At 40.9% G+C, this 23,109-nt stretch overlaps 1 protein-coding gene across 2 annotated transcripts in view; it reads left to right on the forward strand.

Annotated features, from left to right (window-relative positions):
* Positions 1-19,871: 19,871 nt before the first annotated feature.
* The window catches only part of TBC1D9 (TBC1 domain family member 9), a 147,235-nt gene continuing 143,997 nt past the window's right edge, over positions 19,872-23,109 (forward strand). Inside the window, exon 1 of one of the 2 annotated variants that reach the window (XM_003410447.4) lies at positions 19,872-20,101. In XM_003410447.4, coding sequence (XP_003410495.1) covers positions 19,972-20,101 — 130 coding nt within the window. In that variant the 5' untranslated portion in view covers positions 19,872-19,971. The remainder of the gene's footprint in view (positions 20,102-23,109) is intronic. The other variant, XR_010322001.1, reaches the window with a different exon arrangement.

A 23,109-nucleotide genomic window follows, 5' to 3' on the forward strand; every position in this document is an offset into this window, starting at 1 on the left:
AACAGTAAAATTACAGAATTAGACAACTCAATAGGAAGTCAGAGGAGCAGAATCGAGCAATTGGAATGCAGAGTTGGGGACTTGGAGGATAAGGCAACTGACAGCAATATAGTTGAAGAAAAATCAAATAAAAGAATTAAAAAAAAATGAAGAAACCCTGAGAATCATGTGGGACTCTATCAAGAAGTATAACTTGCGTGTGATTGGAGTTCCAGAACAGGGAGGGATAACAGAAAATACAGAGAGAATAGTTGAAGATCTGGTGGCAGAAAACTTCCCTGACATCCTGAAAGATGAAAGGATATCCATCCAAGATGCTCATCGAACCCCATATAAGATTGATCCAAAAAGAAAATCACCAAGACAAATTATCATCAAACTTGCCAAAACCAAAGATAAAAAGAAAATTTTAAAAGCAGCCAGGGATAAAAGAAAGGTCTCCTACAAAGAAGAATCAATAAGAATAAGTTCAGACTACTCAGCAGAAACCATGCAGTCAAGAAGCAATGGGATGACATATATAGGGCACTAAAGGAGAAAAACTGCCAGGCAAGGATCATATATCCAGAAAAACTCTCTCTCAAGTATGAAGGTGAAATTAAAACATTTACAGATAAACACAAGCTTAGAGAATTTGCAAAAACCAAACCAAAGCTACAAGAAATACTAAAGAAAATTGGTCAGAAAATCAATAATATCAGATACCAACACAACACAAGGTCACAGAACAGAACATCCTGATATCAACTCAAATAGGGAAACCACAAAAACAAATTAAGACTAATTTTAAAAAGAAAAAATGCTCAAAAGAGGGAATCATTGAAGTCATTATGAAAAAGACCACAATAATCAAAAAGAGGGACGGAATACAGGAGACATAGAACTACCATATGGAGAAGAAAACAAGGCGATATAGGACAATACAAGTTAGGTTTTTACTTAGAAAAATAGGGGTAAATATTAAGGTAACCACAAAGAGGTCTAACAATTCCATAACTCAAAATAAAAACCAAGAAAAACAAAAAGACTCAGCAAACATAAATTCGACTACTATGAAAATGAGGAACACACGGTTTACAAAGAAAAACTTCTCAGCACAAAAAAGTAAGTGGAAAAATGAAATTGTCAACAACACACACAAAAAGGCATCAAAATGACAACACTAAACACATAAAAAAAAAAAAAAAAAAACACATACTTATCTATAATTACGCTGGATGTAAATGGACTAAATGCACCAATAAAGAGACAGAGAGTCTCAGACTGGATAAAGAAACACGATCTGTTTACATGCTGCCTACAAGAGACACACCTTAGACTTAGAGACACAAACTAAAACTCGAAGGATGGAAAAAAATATATCAAGCAAACAACAAGCAAAAAAGAGCAGGAGTAGCAATATTAATTTCTGACAAAATAGACTTTGAAGTTAAATCCACCACAAAGGATAAAGAAGGACACTACATAATGATTAAAGAGACAATTGACCAGGAAGATATAACCATATTAAATATTTATGCACCCAATGACAGGGCTGCAAGATACATAAAACAAACTTTAACAGAACTGAAAAGTGAGATAGACACCTCCACAATTATAGTAGGAGACTTCAACACACCACTTTCGGAGAAGGACAGGCCATCCAGTAAGAAGCTCAATAGAGACATGGAAGACCTAAATGCTACAATCAAAGACTTATGCAGAACACTCCACCCAACAGCTGCAAAGTATACCTTTTTTTCTAGTGCACATGGAACATTCTCTAGAACAGATCACATATTAGGTCATAAAACAAACCTTTGCAGAATCCAAAACATTGAAATATTACAAAGCATCTTCTCAGACCACAAGGCCATAAAAGTGGAAATCAATAACATAAAATTCAGGGAAAAGGAATCAAATACTTGGAAACTGAACAATACCCTGCTCAAAAAAGACTGGGTTATAGAAGACATTAAGGAGGGAATAAAGAAATCCATAGAATGCAATGAGAATGAGAACACTTCCTATCAAAACCTCTGGGACACAGCAAAAGCAGCGCTCAGAGGTCAATTTATATCGATAAATGCACACATACATAAAGAAGAAAGAGCCAAAATCAGAGAACTGTCCCTACAACTTGAACAAATAGAAAGTCAGCAAACAAAAGAATCCATCAGGCACCAGAAGAAAACAAATAATAAAAATTAGAGCTGAACTAGATGAATTAGAGAACAGAAAAACAATTGAAAGAACTAACAAAGCCAAAGCTGGTTCTTTGAAAAAATTAACAAAATTGATAAACCATTGGCCAGACTGACTAAAGAAATACAGGAAACAACCCGAATAAGAAACGAGATGGGCCATATCACAACAGACCCAACTGAAATTAAAAGAATCATATGATTATTACGAAAAATTGTACTCTAACAAATTTGCAAACCTAGAAAAAATAGATGAATTCCTAGAAAAACAACACCTACCTAAACTAACACAATCAGAAGTGGAACAATTAAGTAGACCCATAGCAAAAAAAGAGATTGAAAAGGTAATCACAAAACTCCCAACAAAAAAAAAAGCCCTGGCCCGGACGGCTTCACTGCAGTGAAGCTCTGGACGGCTTCACTGCTGAGTTCTACCAAACTTTCAGAGAAGAGTTAACACCACTACTACCAAAGGTATTTCAGACCATAGAAAATGATGGAATACTACCTAACTCATTCTACGAAGCCACCATATCCCTGATACCAAAACCAGGTAAAGACACCACAAAAAAAGAAAATTACAGACCTATATCCCTCATGAACATAGATGCAAAAATCCTCAACAAAATTCTAGCCAATAGAATACAACAATATATCAAAAAAATAATCCACCACGACCAAGTGGGATTTATACCAGGTATGCAAGGTTGGTTTAATATTAGAAAAACCATTAATGTAATCCACCATATAAATAAAACAAAAGACAAAAACCACATGATCTTATCAATTGATGCAGAAAAGGCATTTGACAAAGTCCAACACCCATTCATGATAAAAACTCTCCCCAAAATAGGAATTGAAGGAAAATTCCTCAACATAATAAAGGGCATCTGTACAAAGCCAACAGCCAACATCACTCTAAATGGAGAGAGCCTGAAAGTATTTTCCTTGAGAACGGGAACCAGACAAGGATGCCCTTTATCACCGCTCTTATTCAACATTGTGCTAGAGGTCCTAGCCAGAGCAATTAGGCTAGACAAAGAAATAAAGGGCATCCGGATTGGCAAGGAAGAAGTAAAATTATCTCTATTTGCAGAGGACATGATCTTATACACAGAAAACCCTAAGGAATCCTCCAGAAAACTACTGAAACCAATAGAAAGGTTTGGCAGAGTCTCAGGTTACAAGATAAACATACAAAAATCACTTGGATTCCTCTACATCAACAAAAAGAACATCGAAGAAGAAATAACCAAATCAATACCACTCACAGTAGCCCCCAAGGAGATAAAATACTTAGGAATAAGTCTTACCAAAGATGTAAAAGACCTATGCAAAGAAAACTACAAAGTACTAGTGCAAGAAACTAAAAGGGACTTACATAAGTGGAAAAACATACCTTGCTCATGGATAGGAAGAGTTAACATAATAAAAATGTCTATTCTACCAAAAACCATCTATACATACAACGCACTTCCGATCCAAATTCCAATGACATTTTTTAATGTGATGGAGAAACAAATCACCAACTTCATATGGAAGGGAAAGAAGCCCCGGATAAGCAAAGCACTACTGAAAAAGAAGAAGGAAGTGTGAGGTCTCACTCTACCTGATTTTAGCACATATTATACAGCCACAGCCACAGTAGTCAAAACAGCCTGGGAGTGGTACAACAACAGGCACACAGGCCAATGGAACAGAATTGAGAACCCAGATATAAATCCATCCACATATGAGCAGCTGATATTTGACAAAGGCCCAGTGTCAGTTAATTGGGGAAAAGATAGTCTTTTTAACAAATGGTGCTGGCATAACTGGATATCCATCTGCAAAAAAATGAAACAGGACCCATACCTCACACCATGCACAAAAACTAACTCCAAGTGGATCAAAGACCTAAACATAAAGACTAAAACGATAAAGATCATGGAAGAAAAAGTAGGGACAAAGTTAGGAGCCTTAATACAAGGCATAAACAGAATACAAAACATTACCAAAAATGACGAAGAGAAACCCGATAACCGGGAGCTCCTAAAAATCAAACACCTATGCTCATCTAAAGACTTCACCAAAAGAGTAAAAAGACCACGTACACATTGGGAAAGAATTTTCAGCTATGACATCTCCGACCAGCGCCTGATCTCTAAAATCTATATGATTCTGTTAAAACTCAACTACAAAAAAACAAACAACCCAATCAAAAAGTGGGCAAAGGATATGAACATGCACTTCAGTAAAGAAGATACTCAGGCACCTAACAGATACATGAGAAAATGTTCCCGATCATTAGCCATTAGAGAAATGCAAATTAAAACTACAATGAGATTCTATCTCACTTCAACAAGGCTGGCATTAATCCAAAAAACACAAAATAATAAATGTTGGAGAGGCTGTGGAGACATTGGAACTCTTATACATTGCTGGTGGGAGTGTAAAATGGTACAACCACTTTGGAAATCTATCTGGCGTTTTCTTAAAAAGTTAGAAATAGAGCTACCAAAAAAAAAAAAATTTTTTTTTTTTTTTTTTTTTTACAACCCAGAAATCCCACTCCTCGGAATATACCCTAGAGAAATAAGAGCCTTTACACGAACACATATGCACTGTTTACAATAGCAAAAAGCTGGAAGCAACCAAGGTGTCCATCAACAGATGAATGGTTAAATAAATTGTGGTATATTCACACAATGGAATACTACTCATCGATAAAGAACAGTGACGAATCTGTGAAGCATTTCATAACATGGAGGAACCTGGAAGGCATTGTGCTAAGTGAAATTAGTCAGAGGCAAAAGGACAAATATTGTATAAGACCACTATTATAAGATCTTGAGAAATAGTATAAACTGAGAAGAACACATTCTTTTGTGGTTACGAGACAGGGGAGGGAGGGAGGGTGGGAAAGGGTTATTTACTCATTAGTTAGTAGATAAGAACTACTTTAGGTGAAGGGAAGGACAATACTCAACACACGGAAGGTCAGCTCAACTGGACTGGACCAAAAGCAAAGAAGTTTCCGGGGTAAACTGAAGGTCAGCGGAGCAAGGGTGGGGGTGTGGGGACTATGGCTTAAGGGGACTTCTAAGTCAATTGGCAAAATAAATTCTATTATGAAAACATTCTGCATCCCACTTTGAAGTGTGGCGTCTGGGGTCTTAAACGTTAACAAGTGGCCATCTAAGATGCATCAATTGGTCTCAACCCACCTGGATCAAAGGAGAATGAAGAACACCGAGGTCACACAATAACTGTGAGCCTAAGAGACGGAAAGGGCCACATGAGCTAGAGACTTACATCATCCTGAGACCAGAAGAACTAGATGGTGCCCGGCCACAACCGATGACTGCCCTGACAGGGAGCACAACAGGGAACCCCTGTGGGAGCAGAAGATCAGTGGGATGCAGACCCCAAATTCTCATAAAAAGACCAGACTTAACGATCTGACTGAGACTAGAAGAATTCCGGCGGTCATGGTCCCCAAACCTTCTGTTGGCCCAGGACAGGAACCATTCCCGAAGACAACTCATCAGGCATGGAAGGGAGTGGACAATGGGCTAGAGAGAGATGCTGATGAAGAGTGAGCTACTTGTATCAGGTGGACACTTGACACTGTGTTTGCATCTCCTGTCTGGAGGGGAGATGGGAGGGTAGAGAGGGTTAGAAATTGGCAAATGGTCACAAAAGGAGAGACTGGAACGAGGGAGTGGACTGACTCTTTAGGGGGAGAGTAAATGGTAGTATGTAGTAAGGTGCATATAGGCTTATATGTGACAGACTGACTTGATTTGTAAAATTTCACTTAAAGCACAATAAAAATTAAAAAAAATGGCTACACAGAGTTGATTTAATAAAATGTAAGCTCAGCTCTCATACAAGGGGGCACTGGTGGTTCAGTGGTAGAACACTTGCCTTCCATACGGGAACCCCAGTTCGATTCCTGGCCAATGTACGTCAAATGCAGTCACCACTGTCTGTGAGTGCGCGGTTGCATGTTGACATGATGCTGAACAGTTTTCGGCACAGCTTCCAGGCTAATAAGACAGCAGAAAGAAAGGCCTGGAAATCTACTTAGAAAAATCAGCCAATGAAAGCCCTATGAATTTCAAAAGTCCAATATGCTCTACTTGGGGACCCCATGAGCGTGGATCCTATTTGATAGCAGCTAATATTTTATGCAGTCTCTTTTGTTTAACCACCAATCAGCTATCTTTAAGCATTCTAGAATTCTGTGATCTTCTATTGGCACAGGAGAAATAGATTTTTTTAATTTCTTTCTTAACTGAGATTTCATGTTCAAACTCAAGGGCCATAGTCAATAGAGAAAAATGCATGTAATGGCTATTTATTTTTGTTTTTCAAATGTGTCTTCCTCTTCATTTTGTTTTTCACTTTTTTAAAATTGTATTTTAGATGAGGGTTTACAGAGGAAATTAATTTCTCATTAAACAATTAATATACATTGTTTTGTAACATTTGTTGCTAACCTCTTGCAACATGTCAAAAATCTCCCTTTCTCAACCTTGGGTTCCCCATTACCAGCTTTCCTGTTGCCTCCTGTCTTCTCGTCCTTGCTCCTGGGCTGGCGTACCCATTTAGTCTGGTTTTGTTTTATGGGCCTGTCTAATCTTTGGCTGAATTGTGAACATCAGGAGTGACTTTAGTACTGAGTTAAAAGAGAGTCTGCGTGCCATACTCTCCAGGATTTCTCCAGTCTGTGTCAGACTAGTAAGTCTGGTCTTTTTTTAAATTTTTTTTGTGTGAGTTAGAATTTTGTTGTACATTTTTCTCCAGTTCTGTCTGGGACCCTCTATTGTGATCCCTGTCAGGGCAGTCATTGGTGGTAACCAGGCACCATCTAGTTGTGCTGGACATAGTCTGGTTGGAGGCTGTGGTAGCTGTGGTCCATTAGTCCTTTGGACTAATCTGGTATCTTGTGTCTTTGGTTTTCTTCATTCTCCCTTGCTCCAGATGCAGTGAGACCAGTGGAGTATCTTAGATGGCCACTCACAAACTTTTAAGACCCCAGACGCTACTCACCAAGGCAGGGTGTAGAACATTTTCTTTATAAACTATGTTATCAGCATTCTTTAGGTGAGTGAGGGTTGGCTTTTTGTAACGGAAGAAAGAAGAAGTTACGTTTTTAAAAAGTTTCATTCAGTGACGGAATGTCTAAACTTCCAATCTGAATTGACTGAGTCATTGCCACCAAAAGCAAACTGTAATTTTCATTGAAATGGAAATCAGTGTGATTTAACACATTCCCTTTTTATGGAAGATTGCTTTTCACAACCTATAAGAAGATCTCAAGTGACAAAAAAGCAAAATTCTCACCAGTACAATTTTATGATGACAATGTCTATTTAGGTCTGTATTTTACAGAAGAAATAAAAGACGTCATCAGAGGGCAATATACTCTATTAAAATTCTGCGATAAATGCCTAAAAAGAGAGTATTGAGGGTTTCAGGGACAAATAAAAACTTGAGTCATTTTTTGTCTTTGTCAATTCTGATATATAAGATAACCCAGCAGGCAATTCTCAGGCTTTTCCTTTGGAAGTTATCTGAACTTTGATATTTCTCCTTTAATGCAGTGAGTAAAATAGTTTTCTCAATTTTTTATATCTAAAGTTTTTCAAAGATTTTGAGGTCTTCAGATCACTTTCTGGTCCACAATCTGTCATCTTGTTTGGAAGCTCCGAGAGGCCGGTAATCAATAGGTAACAGGAGGTAAAGATGATGAATTAGAGGGTTGGGTGGTTTGTGTCGGTATTGATACCTAGATATTCCTCTTCCCTTTGAATCATTTAATCAAAAACAATAAAAGTATTTTAAAATTTGAGATTCAATAAAGGAACTGTCGAGACTGTCATCCTGAGATACCCTTTAAACTTTCAACTGAAACCACTCCCAGAGGTCGTTTCAGTTAAATAACAAATTGGCTCATTAACTCTCTCTCTCTCTATATATGAGTACTGAGCTTCTTTAAAGAAAAAAAATTTTTTTAAATCATCTATACGAGACTAAGTGGTCAACATTTACGCTAAAGCAAAGGCTATTTCACGATTGTCAGAGCCTACAACTCTACACCATATTAAAGATATTTGTCTTTATTGATATGGCTGATTGGCTTGTGTAAAACAGGGTAGACTTCAGACATTTTCCAACTACTAGAGTAGTTGAAGGGCAAGTAATAGGTCAACTATCTGAATGGCTAATTTCATAATAAAAGCTTTTAGTAAGACTTTTTGAAGTATCCGTTTTCAAGCTAAGGTCTTTATACATTATCAATTTAAATTATCACAATCCCATGAAGTAGTTATTATTATTTATAAAGGAATTAAAAACAAAGACCATTGCCATTAAGTCGATTTCAATTCATAGCAACCCTAAGGATAGAGCAGAACTGCACCATAGGGTTTCCAAGGAATGGCTGATGGTTAGAACTGCTGACGTTTTGGTTAGGAGCCCAGCAACCACTGGGCCACCGGGACTCCACAGAGGAATGAGGGAGATTAATACTTTATCCCAAATGCTAGTAGGCACAGGGCTGAGATTCCTACTCAGGTCTTTCCTGCTCCAAAGCCACTTTTCCTAAGTACTCAACATTCACTAATGCTTAACCCAAGACTTTGGTACTATCACACTGATTAGTGAGGACAACAATGTTTAAAAAAGAATATTAAATTTCTTTAAATTAATCCATTGAAAGAAAATTTCTTGCCAAACTTACTGAAGACTAAAATCAGAACCAATACAGTATTTGTGATTCTCACAAGTGTGCTTTAGATTTTTTTATGCATCCTTGACATCTATTCACCTTATGTTAAACAGATAATATATTAAGGCATGGAATGTTGAAAGATAAAACTCATGCAGACTTTATATATTTTGTACTGTGTGCACAGTTCCTACTTAGGTTCATCCTAGCAGCTTCGCCAACCAGCAGAAGTAAAACCAGTGATGACTAAGAAGGCTGGGGGATAATTTGCAAGATGGTCAGGGAAAGGAAGCAGGACTATTCATATATGTTTCTGCTCTTTGATTGTTGACTGTATTTTTCTACGCTTAGTTTAAATTTATAAAAATATGTACAGTAAAATTCACTCTTTTTGTGTACAGTTCTCTGAGCTTTGGCAAATGCAGAGTTGTATAACTATCACAACAATCAAGATACTGAACAGTCCCATCACCACCCCCAAATTGCCTCTTGTGACTATCCCTTCCCCCACTCTTAATCCCTGGCAACCACCAAGCTGCTTTCTAACCCTTGGATTATTATTATTTTTAAAAATTTTATTGTGTTTTAGGTGAAAGTTTACAGCGCAAATTAGTTTTTCAATCAAAAATTTATACACAAATTGTTTTGTGACATTGGTTGCAATCCCCACATTGTGTCAGCACTCTCCCCTTTCCTTTTCACTCTGGGTTCTGTGTCCATTCATCCAGGTTTCCTGTCCCTTCCTGCCATCTCATCTTTGCTTTTGTGTAGGTGTTAATACACTTGGTCTCGTATCCATGACTGAACTAATAAGCACAGTTCCTCATGTGTGTTATTATTTGTCTTACAGCCCTGTCTAATCTTTGGCAAAAGGTGAACTTCAGGTGTTGCTTCAGCTCTGACTTAGCAGAGTATTGGGGGCCCACAGTCTCGGGGGATGTTCCAGTCTGTCAGACTAGTCTGATCTTTTTTTTTTTTGTGAGTTTGAATTTTGTTCTACATTTTTCTTCAGCTCTCTCTGGGACCCTCTATTGTGATCCCTGTCAGAGCACTCGGTGGTGGTAGCAGGCACTGTCTAGTTCTTCTGGGCTCAGGCTGGTGGAGGCTGTGGTTCATGTGGTTCATTAGCTCTTTGGACTAATATTTTCCTTTGCTCTGCAAAAAAAAAAAAAATTTTTTTTTTTTTTCTGAATGTGATGGGACCAGTAGATTTATCTTAGATGGCTACTCTCAAGCTTTTAAGACCCCAGACACTACTCACCAAAGTTGGATGTAGAACATTTTCCTTATGAACTATGTTATACCAATTGACCTAGATGTCCCATGAGACCATGATCCCCAGCCTTCAGCCCCAGTAACTCAGTCCCTTAATGTGTTCAGATGTGTCTAGGAAGCGTCTACGACTTTGCCTTGGTCAAGCTGTGCTAACTTCCCCGATATTGGGTGTTGTCTTTCCCCTCACCAAGATTGACACTTGCCTACTGTCTAATTAGTGTTTTTCCCTTCCCAGGCCTTTCCTCCCTAGTAACCATCAAAGATTGTTTCTTTCTGTGCATAAACCTTTTCTCGGCTTTTTATAACAGTGGTCTCGGACAGTATTTGTCCTTTTGTGATTGGCTTATTTCACTTAGCACTCCCTCCGGATTAATCCATGTGAGATGTTTCTTGGATTCATCATTGTTCTTTACCGTTGCGTATGTACGTGTGTATGTACCACAATTTGTTTCTCCATTCATCCGTTGATGGTCACTTAGGTTGTTTCCATCTTTTTGTTATTGTGAATAATGTTGCAACAACATGGGTATGCATATGTCTATTTGTGTGACAGCTCTTATTTCTCTAGGATATATTCCTAGGCGTGGGATTTATGGATTTTATGGTATTTCTATTTCTAGTTTTTTAAGGAGGTGCCATATCGTTTTCCATAGAAGTTGTGCCATTTTACATTCCCACTAGCAGTGCATAAGAATTCCAATCTCCCTGCAGTCTCACCAACATTTGTTATTTTGTTTTTTTGATTCATGCCAGTAATGTTGGCTTGAGATGATATCTCGTTGTAGTTTTGATTTGCATTTCTCTAATGGCTAGCGATCATGAGCATTTCCTCATGTGACCCTTGGATTATTTTTGAGATATTAATTTATCTTGCTTCCCCTGTGTTTTCCTCACATGCATGAAGCTAACGAACCAGTTGCCATCAAGTTGATTCGTACTCATGGCAATCCCATGTGTGTCACAGTAGAACTGTGTTTAATAGCGGTTTCAATGGCTCATTTTCTGGAAGTAGATCACCAGGCCTTTCTTCCAAGGTATCGTCCCTTTGTGGACTCAAACCTCCAATCTTTCAGTTAACAGCCAAGTGTTTTAACCATTTATACCTAGACCTTGGGTATTTTCTTGACTCATGGATTTTCACCTGGTGGAAGCCGAAACTGCTTGAAGGCACCTTTTCTTCCAGTTTTGCTTTTTTAATAAAATTTGACCTCACTGAAGAGATAAGGCTGAATGTCCTGATCAGAGAGGAGAGAGTGAAAAGGAAGGAGTGACTATCAAGGAAGCAGAGTAGTTTCCTTGTGAAGAAGACACCCAGCCAAAAAAATTCCATTGCCATCCATTTGATTCCACCTCATATCTACCCTGTAGGACAGAACAGAACTGCACCATAGGGTTTCCAAGGAGCAGCTGGTAGATTCGAGCTGGCAACCTTTTGGTTAACAGTGAAGCTCTTAACCACTGCACGACCAGGGCTCCAGATTACAGTATAAATACCAGATTTTATGAAAATTTACTCTTTTAATTCTCACTGAAAGTTAGTTTTTGTTATAAAATTAGCCATTTAGAGAATTAACCAGTTACTTGGCCTTCAACTACTCTTGTTGCTGTTAGGTGCCCTTGAATGGGTTCCGACTCATACAGACCCTGTACACAACAAAACAAAACACTCCCCGGTCCTGCACCATCCTCACAATCGCTGCTATGCTTGAGTCCATCGTTGTAGCCACTGTGTCAATCCATCTCATTGAGGGTCTTCCTCTTTTTCGCTGATCTTCTATGTTACGAAGCATGATGTCCTTCTCCAGGGACTGGTCCCTCCTGATAACAACTTCAAAGTACGAGAGGCAAAGTCTCACCGTCCTCACTTCTAAGGAGCTGTAACTCTTCCAAGACAGACTTGTTTATTCTTCTGGTAGTCTATGGTATATTGAATATTCTTTCCCAACACCATAATTCAAAGACATAAATTCTTTTTCGGTCTTCCTTATTCTTTGCCCAGCTTTCACACGTATATGACGTGATTGAAAATATCATGGCTTGGGTCAGGTTTTCCGACTTTAGAGAGGTCTTTTGCAGCAGATTTGCTCAGTGCAATACATCATTTCATTTCTTGACTGATGTGATGTTTCCATGGGCATTGATTGTGGATCCAAGTAAAATGAAATCCTTGACAACTTTAATATTTCTCCGTTTATCATGATGTACCTTATTGGTCCAGTCATAAGGATTTTTGTTTTCTTTATGTTGAGGTGTAATCCACAATGAAGTGAAGGCTGTACTCTTTGATCGTCATCAGTAAGCAATTCAAGTCCTCTTCACTTTCAGCAAGCAGGATTGTGCCATCTGCATACCAGAGGTTGTTAATGAGCTTTCCTCCAATCCTGATGCCTTAATCTGAGAAGCTGGACTATATGAAGAAGAATAAGAATTTGTTTATAAAGATTGAATAAATGTGGTGAAATGATGCAACCCTACACACACCTCTCATGATTTTAAACCACAGAGAATCCCCTTGTTCTATTCAAATGACTGTCTTTTGGTCTATGTACAGGTTCCTCATGAGCACAATTAAGTGCTCTGGAATTCCCATTCTTCGAGAAGTTATCCATAATTTGTTATGATCCACACAGTCGAATGCCTTAGCACAGTCGATAAAACACAGGTAAACATCTTCATGGTATTCTCTGCTTTTAGCCAAGATCCACGTGACATCAGCAATGATATTCCTCATTCCGTCCTGCTCTGAATCTGGATTGAATTTCTGGGTTCCCTGTTGATGTACAGCTGCAACCACTTATGAATTATCTGCAGCAAAATTTTACTTGCCTGTGATATTAATGATAATTGTACCATAACGTCCACTTTCTGTTGGATCACCTTTCTTTGGAATGGGCACAGATATGAATCTCTTCCAGTCAGTTGGCCAAGTAGCTCTCTTCCAAATTTCTTGGCAGATGAGTGAGCACTCCCAGTGCTGCATCTGTTTGTTGAAACATTTCAGTTGGTATTCCGTCAATTCCTGGAGCCTTGTTTTTCGCCAGTGCCTTCAACGCAGCTTGGACTTCTTCCTTCAGTACCAGGGGTTCTTGATCATATGCTACTTCCTAAAATGGCTGAACGTTGACCAATTATTTTTGGTACAGTTACTCTGTATTCCTTCCATCTTCTTTTGATGCTTTCTGCATCATTCTCTTCCCCGTGGAATCCTTCAGTATCGCAACTCAAATCTTGAATTTTTCTTCAGTTCTTTCAACTTGAGAAATACTGAGTGTGTTCTTCCCTTTTGGTTTCCTACTCCAGGTCTTTGCACATTTCATTATAATACTTTCCTTAGTCTTCTTGAGCTGCCTTTTGAAATCTTTTGTTCAGCTTTTTCACTTCATCTTTTCTTCCATTCACTTTAGTTGCTCTACGTTCAAGAGCAAGTTTCTGGCATCCAATTTGGTCTTTCCTTTCTTTCCTGTCGTTTTAATGACCTTTTGCTTTCTTCTTGTATATCCTTGATGTCATTCCACAACTCGTCTGGTCTTCAGTCATTAGTGTTTGGTGTGTCAAATCTGTTCTGGAGATGGTCTCTAAATTCAGGTAGGATATACTCAAGTTCATATTTTGGCTCTCATGGACTTATTTTAATTTTCTTCAGCTTCAATTTCCTTAGCACATAAGCAATTGATGGTCCGTCCTGCATTCGGCCCCTTGGCCTTGTTCTGACTAATAATATGGAGTTTCTCCATCATCTCTTTCCACAGACGTAGTCAATTTGACTCCTGTGTATTTTATTTGAGGAGGTCCAGGTGTATAGTCACCATTTATGTTGTTGAAAAAAGGTATTTGCGATGAAGAAGTTGTTGGTCTTGCAAAATTCTATCATGCAATCTCTGGCATCATTTCTATCATCAAGGCTGTATTTTCAACTACTGATCCTCCTTCTTTGTTTCCAACTTTGGAATTCCTATCACCAGTAATTTTCAATGCATCTTGATTGCATGTTTGATCAATTTCAGACTGCAGAAGTTGGTAAAAATCTTCAATTTCTTCATCTTTGGCCTTAGTGGTTGGTGTGTAAATTTGAATAATAGTCATATTAACTATACTTCCTTGCAGGTGTAGGGATATTATCCCATCACTGGCAGTATTGTACTTTAGCATAGATCTTGAAATGTTCTTTTTGAAGATGATTGTGACATCATTTCTCTTCAATTTGTCATTCCTGTCATGGTATAACATATGATTTTCTGATTAAAAATGACCAGTATCAGTCCATTTCAGCTCACTAATGCCTAGGATATCAATCTTTGTGTGCTCCATTTCATTTTTGAAGACTTTCAATTTTCTTAGATTCATACCTTGTACATTCCATGTGCCAATTATTAAATGGATATTTGCAGGTGTTTCTTCTCATTTTGAGTAGTAATGTCATCAGTCAGAACAAGGCCAGGGACTGACTGCAGGACAGACCATCAAGTGCTTATATGCCAGTAAGAAGAGCAAATGACGGGTCCAAAAGCTTTACTCCATCCATGTCATTAAGGTTGAGCCTACTTTGAGGAGGAAGACCTTTCCCAGTCGTATTTTGAGTACCTTCCAACCTGAGGGGCTTATTTTCTGGCACCATATCAGACAATGTTCTCTGTTATTCATAAAGTTTCCACTGACCGACTTTTCAGAAGTAGACAGCCATATCCTTCTTCTTAGTCTGTGTTAGCCTGGATGCTCCGCTGAAACCTGTTCACTATGGGTGATGCTTCTGATATTTGAAATAGCAAAATTCTAGTGGCATAGCGTCCAGCATCACAGCAACATGCAAGCTACCACAATACTACAAACTGACAGATGAGTGCTGGTCAACTACTCTATTAGCTGGGAAATGTCTGAAGTCTGCCCTGATTTACACAAAGCAAATAGCCCTATCTAAAAGGCAAATACTCTGCCCCACTCCACGGCAAGGCCCGAGGAGGTGCCTAGGCACTAGCCCCCAGGCTCATCAGCCTCTCATAAGGTCCCTGTGCCCAAATATGGCAGCAAAGCAGCAGAGGCATTTCAGGACCTTGAGGAAATACGCCAAGTGGGCATGTGTGCATGTGACCGATATGACTAGCGGTACCTCTGTCAAATAAGAATTCACACTATAGCATAACCTGGGTGATGGTGGTGGATGAGTCTCAATAAATATGAAGATTAAATTTCTTGCTCTTCTTACAGTAAAGAGGCTTGGGATTTTTTTTTTTTAATTAAGAAATGCTAACTTTGCTTTGCTTTCTGAGTTTGTGCATTGAGAATTTACTCACTAAACAACAAACTGCACAATCATTTATGGAGGTCTACTATGTGCTAGAAGCCCTGGTGGCACAGTGGTAAAGTGTTCAGCCACTAACCCAAAAGGTCAGCAGTTCAAATCTACCAGCAGCTCCTTGAAAACCCTATGGAGCAGTGCTTCTCTGTCCTATAGGGTTCCTATGAGTTGGAATCAACTTGGCAGCAATGGTTTTGGTTTTTTTTTTTTTTTTTTTTAATATGCACTAGGGAGTCAGTCCCTGGGTGGTGCAGTTAATAAGCTCAGCTGTTAAAAAAAAAAAAAATTGTCAGTGATTGGCTGTGAGAGGACCTCTGTTGTGTAGCCTTCCCCAGCAACCCTTTTGCCTCTTCCTGGTAACCAAAAAAAGTCATCAAGTCGATTCCAACTCATAGTGACCCTATAGGGCAGAGTAGAACTGCCACATAGGGTTTCCAAGGAGTGACTGGTGGATTCAAACTGCCAACCTTTTCGTTAGCAGCCCAGCTCTTAACCACTTTGCCACCAGGGCTACTTTTTGGTGATGAAAACCAAAAGCCAAACCCATTGCCGTCAAATTGATTCTGACTCATAGTGACCCTATAGGACACAGTATAACTACCCCTTGGGATTTCTAAGGAGTGGCTGGTGGATTTGAACAGCTGACCTTTTGGTTAGCATCCAAGCTCTTAACCACTATCCCACCAGGGTTCCTTCTTGGTTACAGTTCTCCAATTTTCTTTTGGGAAATTATCCCCCACCCACTGTTAGTATGACAGGGTGAGGTTGACCCCTCCTTTTACCCCAACCTGCTCCAGAGCAGCCATGTAACTCAGATCTGGCCAATCAGTTATCCCAAGCCCAAATCACCTTGAAAGGCTTACATAAATATGAACTATTTTTATTTTTGAGAAGTGTGACAATTACCATATGGAAAAAAAAAAGAAAAAGAAAGTTGTAGTTAGGATTTGGGGCCATAACAGTCTTCCAGATGGTAAGATCGATTTTCAACTCTGCTATGAATTATCCAAGTGACCCTAGTCAAGTCCCCTCTCTGTTTAGGGCTTTAGTTTCCTAATACATCAAATGAGATCAGTGGTTCTTAAGGCCCTGACTTCCTAAATCCCTAAAGCTAATTTAGGTTTAGAAATTCAGCAATCACTTCTTTGTTCAGGATTTACATTTGCTAAACCTGAGAATACAACAATAACTGAAGAATATCTTGGCCCTTTTGGAACTTGAAGTAGATAACTTTGATGAAGCCAAAGTGTCCTCTGCCCTACCCTGTACTCCAAAGTCTATACCTTATTATAGCCCCTTCCCACTGTTGAAATTTACCTTCTTCAATGACAAATAGTTAATCTGAAAACTAATCTCTGCTAATACTTTGCTTGTCCCCCACCCCCACCCCCGCCTCCCAGGTTGCTGTCTTCTTTTCTTCTTTCATTCCTGAAACACGGATGCAACTGACAGAGATCATCTGGCCACCTGGAGAGAAACCATGATTTATTCATTTTTCTTTTCTGGAGCTTCTCAGAATTCAAACGGTGCAGTGACTGAATGAGAGATAAGTGTATGGATGTAAGGTAGTACCATTGCAGGTCAGAACTGTTTTGAGGGATCTTTCTCCTCAAATCACATCATACATAAGGATTGTCGAGGCTGCAGATCTATTTAGCCGCTTAAAACTGAAAGAGCCAAATTGTGGCTTCTGTAACATCTATTAGCTTTATTACTTGCAGAGCTGACATGGTGGTGACTGGTAGATCTAGTTTTTCCAGATGTTTTAGCAACTCCATCCACTGTGAACGTCTGTATATCAGATATCAAAACTACTGCAAAGTCTTGGATTTTTAAAACAATATTACTCATCCCTACCCTAATTGGCCACCATTCTTCAACCTCCTTAGACACTGTTGTTGTTGTTAGAGGCCGTCAGGTTGGTTCCAACTTATAGGGACCCTATGCACACCAGATAGAAACATTGCCCTGTCCTGCACCATCCTCACAATCATTGCTATGCTTGAGCCCACAGTTGCAGCAACTGTGTCAATCCATCTTGTTGAGAGTCTTACTATTTTTTGCTGACCCTCTACTTTATCAAGTATGATGTCCTTCTCCAGGGACTGGTCCCTCCTGATAACCCGTCCGAAGTATCTGAGATGAACTCTTTCCATCTTTGCTTCTGAGGAGACAGATGGCTGTACTTAGTTCAAGACAGGTTTGTTTTTTTCTCCTGGCAGTCCATGGTATATTCAATATTCTTCACCAACGCCGTAATTCAAAACCTTCAATTGTTCTTCGGTTTTCCTTATTCATCGTCCAGCTTTCACATGCATATGATATGATTGAAAATACCACACCTTGGGTCAGGTGCACCTTAGTCCTCAAAGTCACATCTTTGCTTTTTAACACTTTAAAGGGGTCTTTTGCAGCAGCAGATTTGCCCAATGCAATACATCATTTGATTTCTTGACTGATGCTTTCATGGGAATTGATTGTAGATCCAAGTAAAATGAAATCCTTGACAACTTCATTATTTTCTCCCTTTATTGTGATGTTGCTTATTGGTCCAGTTGTGATTTTTGTTTTCTTTACGTTGAAGTGTAATCCATGCTGAAGACTATAGTCTTTGATCTTCATCAGTAAGTGCTTCAAGTCTTCACTTTCAGCAAGCAAGGTTGTGTCATCTGCATAATGCGGGTTGTTAACGAGCCTTCCTCCAATCCTGGTGCCCCGTTCTTCTTCATATAGTCCAACTTCTTGGATTATTTGCTCAGCATACAGGTTGAATAAGTATGGTGAAAGGATACAACCCGCACACGCACCTTTCTTGATTTTAAACCACTCAGTATCCCCTTGTTCTTTCTAACAACTGCCTCTTGGTCTATGTACAGCTTCCACATGAGCACAATTAAGTGTTCTGGAATTCTCATTCTTCGCAATGTTTTCCACAATTTGTTATGATCCACACAGTGGAATGCCTTTTCATAGTCAAAAAAGCACAGGTAAACATCTTTCTGGTATTCTCTTCTTTCAGCCAAGATCTATCTGGGAAGAAGGGCCTTTTTTTTTTTTTTTTGCATTTGGAGCTATCCCCAGATCTTCTGGGTGTAAAAAGGGGTGAAAAAAGATCATCACATATGTAGGCAGATGAGCTGTGATCCCCATAAGAGACTCACAGAAGAATATGTGTAAAGTAGAGCTGTCTAGGGATAAATCAGGTCTGGTTTGTGATTCTCTGCTTTCACTGATTTTTTTTTTTAATTAGTATTTAATCCATTTATTAAGTGTGGGTAAGTTCCTGAATTCTGCCATGCCGGTCCTGGAAGCTCCAAATACCTGATATATGAACAGCTGTGGTGTGAATTAGTTGGTCTAAGCTTTTGGGCCGCTTCCAACTACGCTATTGCTTCTGCCCTACAGGTCAAGGAAAGAAGTGACGTAATGCACTTAGCTGGGCCACTTTAATTTCAAGGGAATGGAGAACGGGGATGGGTCACAGGCGGTGACAAATTTAGCGCATGACTTGCCCTAGGGATGCAGGAAACAAAACATCGGCAACCATTGGCTGCGCGGAACTCAGATCTGGTGTCTAGCTCCAGGTCTGGAACCTTGAAACCTACATTTCCTGGGAAGAGGGGAGGAGCTATTCCACGGAGCGTCAACCTTAAACACACACCCAGCACACACACGCCCACGCAGGCTGGCAACGTCCTCTCTGCTAGGGTGGGCGTGGGGCCCAATGCTTGGCACACGGTCTCCAGAAGGTTTGCGCAAAGCCAGCCAACAGCGGCCTGGTTCGGAACGCAGAGCCCGTGGAGGACCTGCGTCCGCGGAAACTGGTGCCACCCAGGCTGGCTCCCAGTGAGCTGAGCTGTCGTCATTCATTCGCAGTGTTCAGAGTGTCCTTCCAGCCGCGAGCTCGGCTTCGTTGCGGGTGCTGGGGCCGGGACGCGGAGTCGTAAAGTGCGGTGAGCTCAGAAGCGCTGAGACTTCAGCGCCCCAGGCGGCTCCGGAACTCCAGCGGGCACTGCGGGCCCAGCCGCGCCCCAGCCCAGCTCGGCCCTGACTGCTGGGCCGAACCAGCTCGCGTCGCCCGCAGCCCTGCCCGCCGCGGATCCGGATCCCGGGACTGAGCCACACACTTCCTCCTCCTCCTCCTCCGGCTTCCTCCTCCCCCTCCTACTGCTCCTCCCGCCGCGGTGGGACGGGAGCGGGACTGAGGGGCCACAGGCAGCGGCCTGAGCGTCTGCGGCCGCGGGCTCGCGGTGGGCGCCGGCGCCGCGGGAAGGATGCTCCTCGCCGTGCCCACGTCCTCGCCGTCCTCCCCGGCCGCCCGCTGGGGCTTTGTTGTGGCCCGGACGCCGCGGGCCGCCCCCTGGTGAAGTCGCTTTCCGCCGCCGCACCTAGCGAGCGGGCGACGAGCGCGCGTGTGCCCGGGAGTGCGCGCCTGTGCGCGCCTGTGTGTGCAAGACCCGAACGGCGGCCCCATTGTGCGTCCGCCGGCGGCGGCAGGGAACATGTGGGTGAACCCCGAAGAGGTGCTGCTGGCCAACGCGCTGTGGATCACCGAGAGGGCCAATCCGTACTTCATTCTGCAGCGGAGGAAGGGACACGCGGGCGATGGAGGCGGCGGCGGCGGACTGGCGGGTAAGGACCAGCGGCTGGTCCCTGCCGAGGGGGCCGGGAGCGCTGCGGCGCCGCCCGCGGGCCTTGGGCTTCGGGCACCCGAGACACCGCCCGGTCCCCTGGGGCTGGGCGACCGCCCTGCCTGGGTGCGTGCTGGACTTCGGGGATCGTGATTTTCAGACTAGGAGAGAAAGGCTTCTTTTCTAATCCTGGCGGGGAATGGGGCCCTTCAAGTGTTGGGTGATGTCGACGAGAATGGAGATGAGTGAGTCTGGGATTGGGGGGAATATTAGCCCTTAGGAATTGACTGCGGTAGCTAACCCCGCGCCCCGGTGTGTGTGTGTGTTCGTGTGTGTGTTTGATTAATCTCTTACGGGTAGGAGGGATGGAGGAAGGTTAATTTTTACTTCACTCTTACTGGCAATAGCAAATGAGGTATAAAATGCTCTTTTGTTTCCACGGAAGCAATCTGTAAGGAGCTGGTGTGGTCATTTCCCATATTAGTTATGACCCAAGAGAATGAATACGGAAAAAGGAATTCTTGGGTTGTACATAAAACAAAGCAGATTATCTGCCTCTGAATGTAGAAAAGGATTAGCTGTTTAACTGCATTTTAACTATTTTAATTCCATCACTCCATCTCCCTCCTCCTCACAAGGTATTATTAATACGGCAGCTGTCACTGAAGCAGTATCATGTCATTGAGGATTATGGATCAGTGAAACCTATATCCCAGGAAGTGTGACATTACAAACCAAAACAAACCAACGAATGAAAAACCAAACCTGTTGTCGTTGAGTTGGTCGGGACTCAGCAACCCTACAGGGCAGAGCAGAACTGCCCATAGGGTTTCCAAGGAGCAGCTAGTGGATGCGAACCGCCGGCCAGCTGCATTCAGCTGCTTAACCATTGTACTGTGAGGGCTCCAAATTGTTTGCATGATGGGAGGTTACAGATAATCTTGAACTCGTACCATACTGGAGACATTGGACCTTCCTCTCTCCCTGTTAGTTAGTATGTACGGAACAGGAATACTTCTTACGGTGGAAAAGTTAGCAGAAAAAATAGGAGAAGTTTAACCAGGAAAGAGATTGCAGAAGAAATGGACTTTGACCTCTTAAGAGCTCAAAACGTGTCAGCCTTCAGGAGTCTGCATGATAGGGAAATTGTTGCCTTCAAAATGCTCTCCTCTCCAAAAAAAAAAAAAAAAAATCTGAATGTAGTTATGTATTTAGATGTGTGATGATGAATTATAAACTAATTTGATCAAGATTAAAATTCAGGTGTCATGTGTTACATCATACACTGGTATACATTTGAAAGATCTTTCTAGTGCTTGGGACGGTCTGTAGGTAAACAGCTTTTCCACACTTTTTCAACCATAAAGGAGCAAGGACTTTGCAGGGCTCCAGACCCTGTCTGGAAATTCTGATTAGTGGCTTGGAATCAGGATTTTCATTTATTTTGGAGGAGTTGTCTAATCATATATGTTAATATGTAGCTTGCATATCTAATTTTGGGATCACAATGTTCTTTTTTAATCCTGGGACAATAATGTTAAATAGATAATTTACTGTGGTAACAAAAAGCAGTCCTGGCCTGGAGTTACCCTCCTGTACCATGTAATACTATTTATTTTCCCAGATCATTTGCAAGAGGTTTTGAGAAATGCAGAGCCTTCCTTTTCTACTTAAGATTTTTATTGTGTTTCTACTGACTCTTAGAGCTCTAAGTGACTAGTCTACTTGGAATCTGAATGTTAGTGGCTTATTTCAGGTTGTAAAGATAGCTTTTTAGCTTAGAAATCATCATTATTGCACTTATTGCTAGAATAATTGAAATTATTCCCATGAGTAAAAATATTTTTGCTAACAAAGGCCGTTTTCAATCAGCAGAAGTAGAATGTTTGCTCTGACAGATCCGTGCCACATCAAACGTAGCAGGAGCATTTTAAGCAATCGTTGCAGTATGTATTAAAAATAAAACTCAGTTGCCACTGAGTGGATTCTGACTTACGGTGACCCCGTATGTGTCAGAGTAGAACTGTGTGCCATAGTGTTTCCATTGGCTGAGTCTTTGGAAGTAGATTGCCAGGCCTTTCTTTTGAGGTGCCTCTGGGTAGACTCGAACCTCCAACCTTTCAGTTAGTAGCGGAACTTGTTGGCTGTTTGAACCACCGTATATTCTAATTTTAATATAAGTTTGTTCATTAACTCACTCAGTCATTTAACAAATATTTATTGACAACTTCCTGAGTTCCAGTGTCATGAAGCTCACAGCCTAGTGGGAGAAGACATGTTGATGAAATAGTCACAAAAATTAATGTAAAATTGCCACTCCCCACAGAGTCCCAGCAGAAAACAGAGTCCAACCTAGTTCAAATGAAGAGAGTTTAATGAAAGGGCTACTTAGATGGAAGCAGGGTTACCAGAACCAATAAGAGATACTGAGACACAGCAGTGGGTCTGAAGACTAAGAGGCAGGAACAATGTTACTGGAGTCCGTGAGAGCTGGAGCCTTGGAGGGAGAGCTCTGGCCTGGAGAGAAGAAACCACTCCTGGAAATGCAGAGAAAGAAGGAGTGGGGAGGGCACACCCTGACCCCTCTCTTCTCCCACGCTCCCATCTTCTGCCATTGCCTCCCATCAGTGGAACCCAATGGAAGCCAACTTCACAGGGAGTCCTGGTGATGTAGTCCTGGGGTCCCAGGGCAGAGGATGGATTTGGGGACCTAGAATTCTTTTCCAAATATTTGTGTTTATTTTACTGCAGTCAGAATTCACATTTTGTGTGATTTCCATGTTTTGAAATTAATTGACTTGTTTTATGCTCTGTCAATGGACAATTTTTGTAAATGTTACACGTGCTTGAGAAGAATATACGTATTACAGGTACTGAATAAATGCTCTCTTTATATTCATATACATGTAGGTACATATGTTGCTTATATTGTTCAAATCTTCCATATCTTAACTGATATATTCTTTTTTTTGGTAATCCTCTGTCAGTTACAGAGAGAGGTGTGTTCAG

This window comes from Loxodonta africana, chromosome 5 (genome assembly GCF_030014295.1).
Source record: "Loxodonta africana isolate mLoxAfr1 chromosome 5, mLoxAfr1.hap2, whole genome shotgun sequence".
NCBI lineage: Eukaryota > Metazoa > Chordata > Mammalia > Proboscidea > Elephantidae > Loxodonta > Loxodonta africana.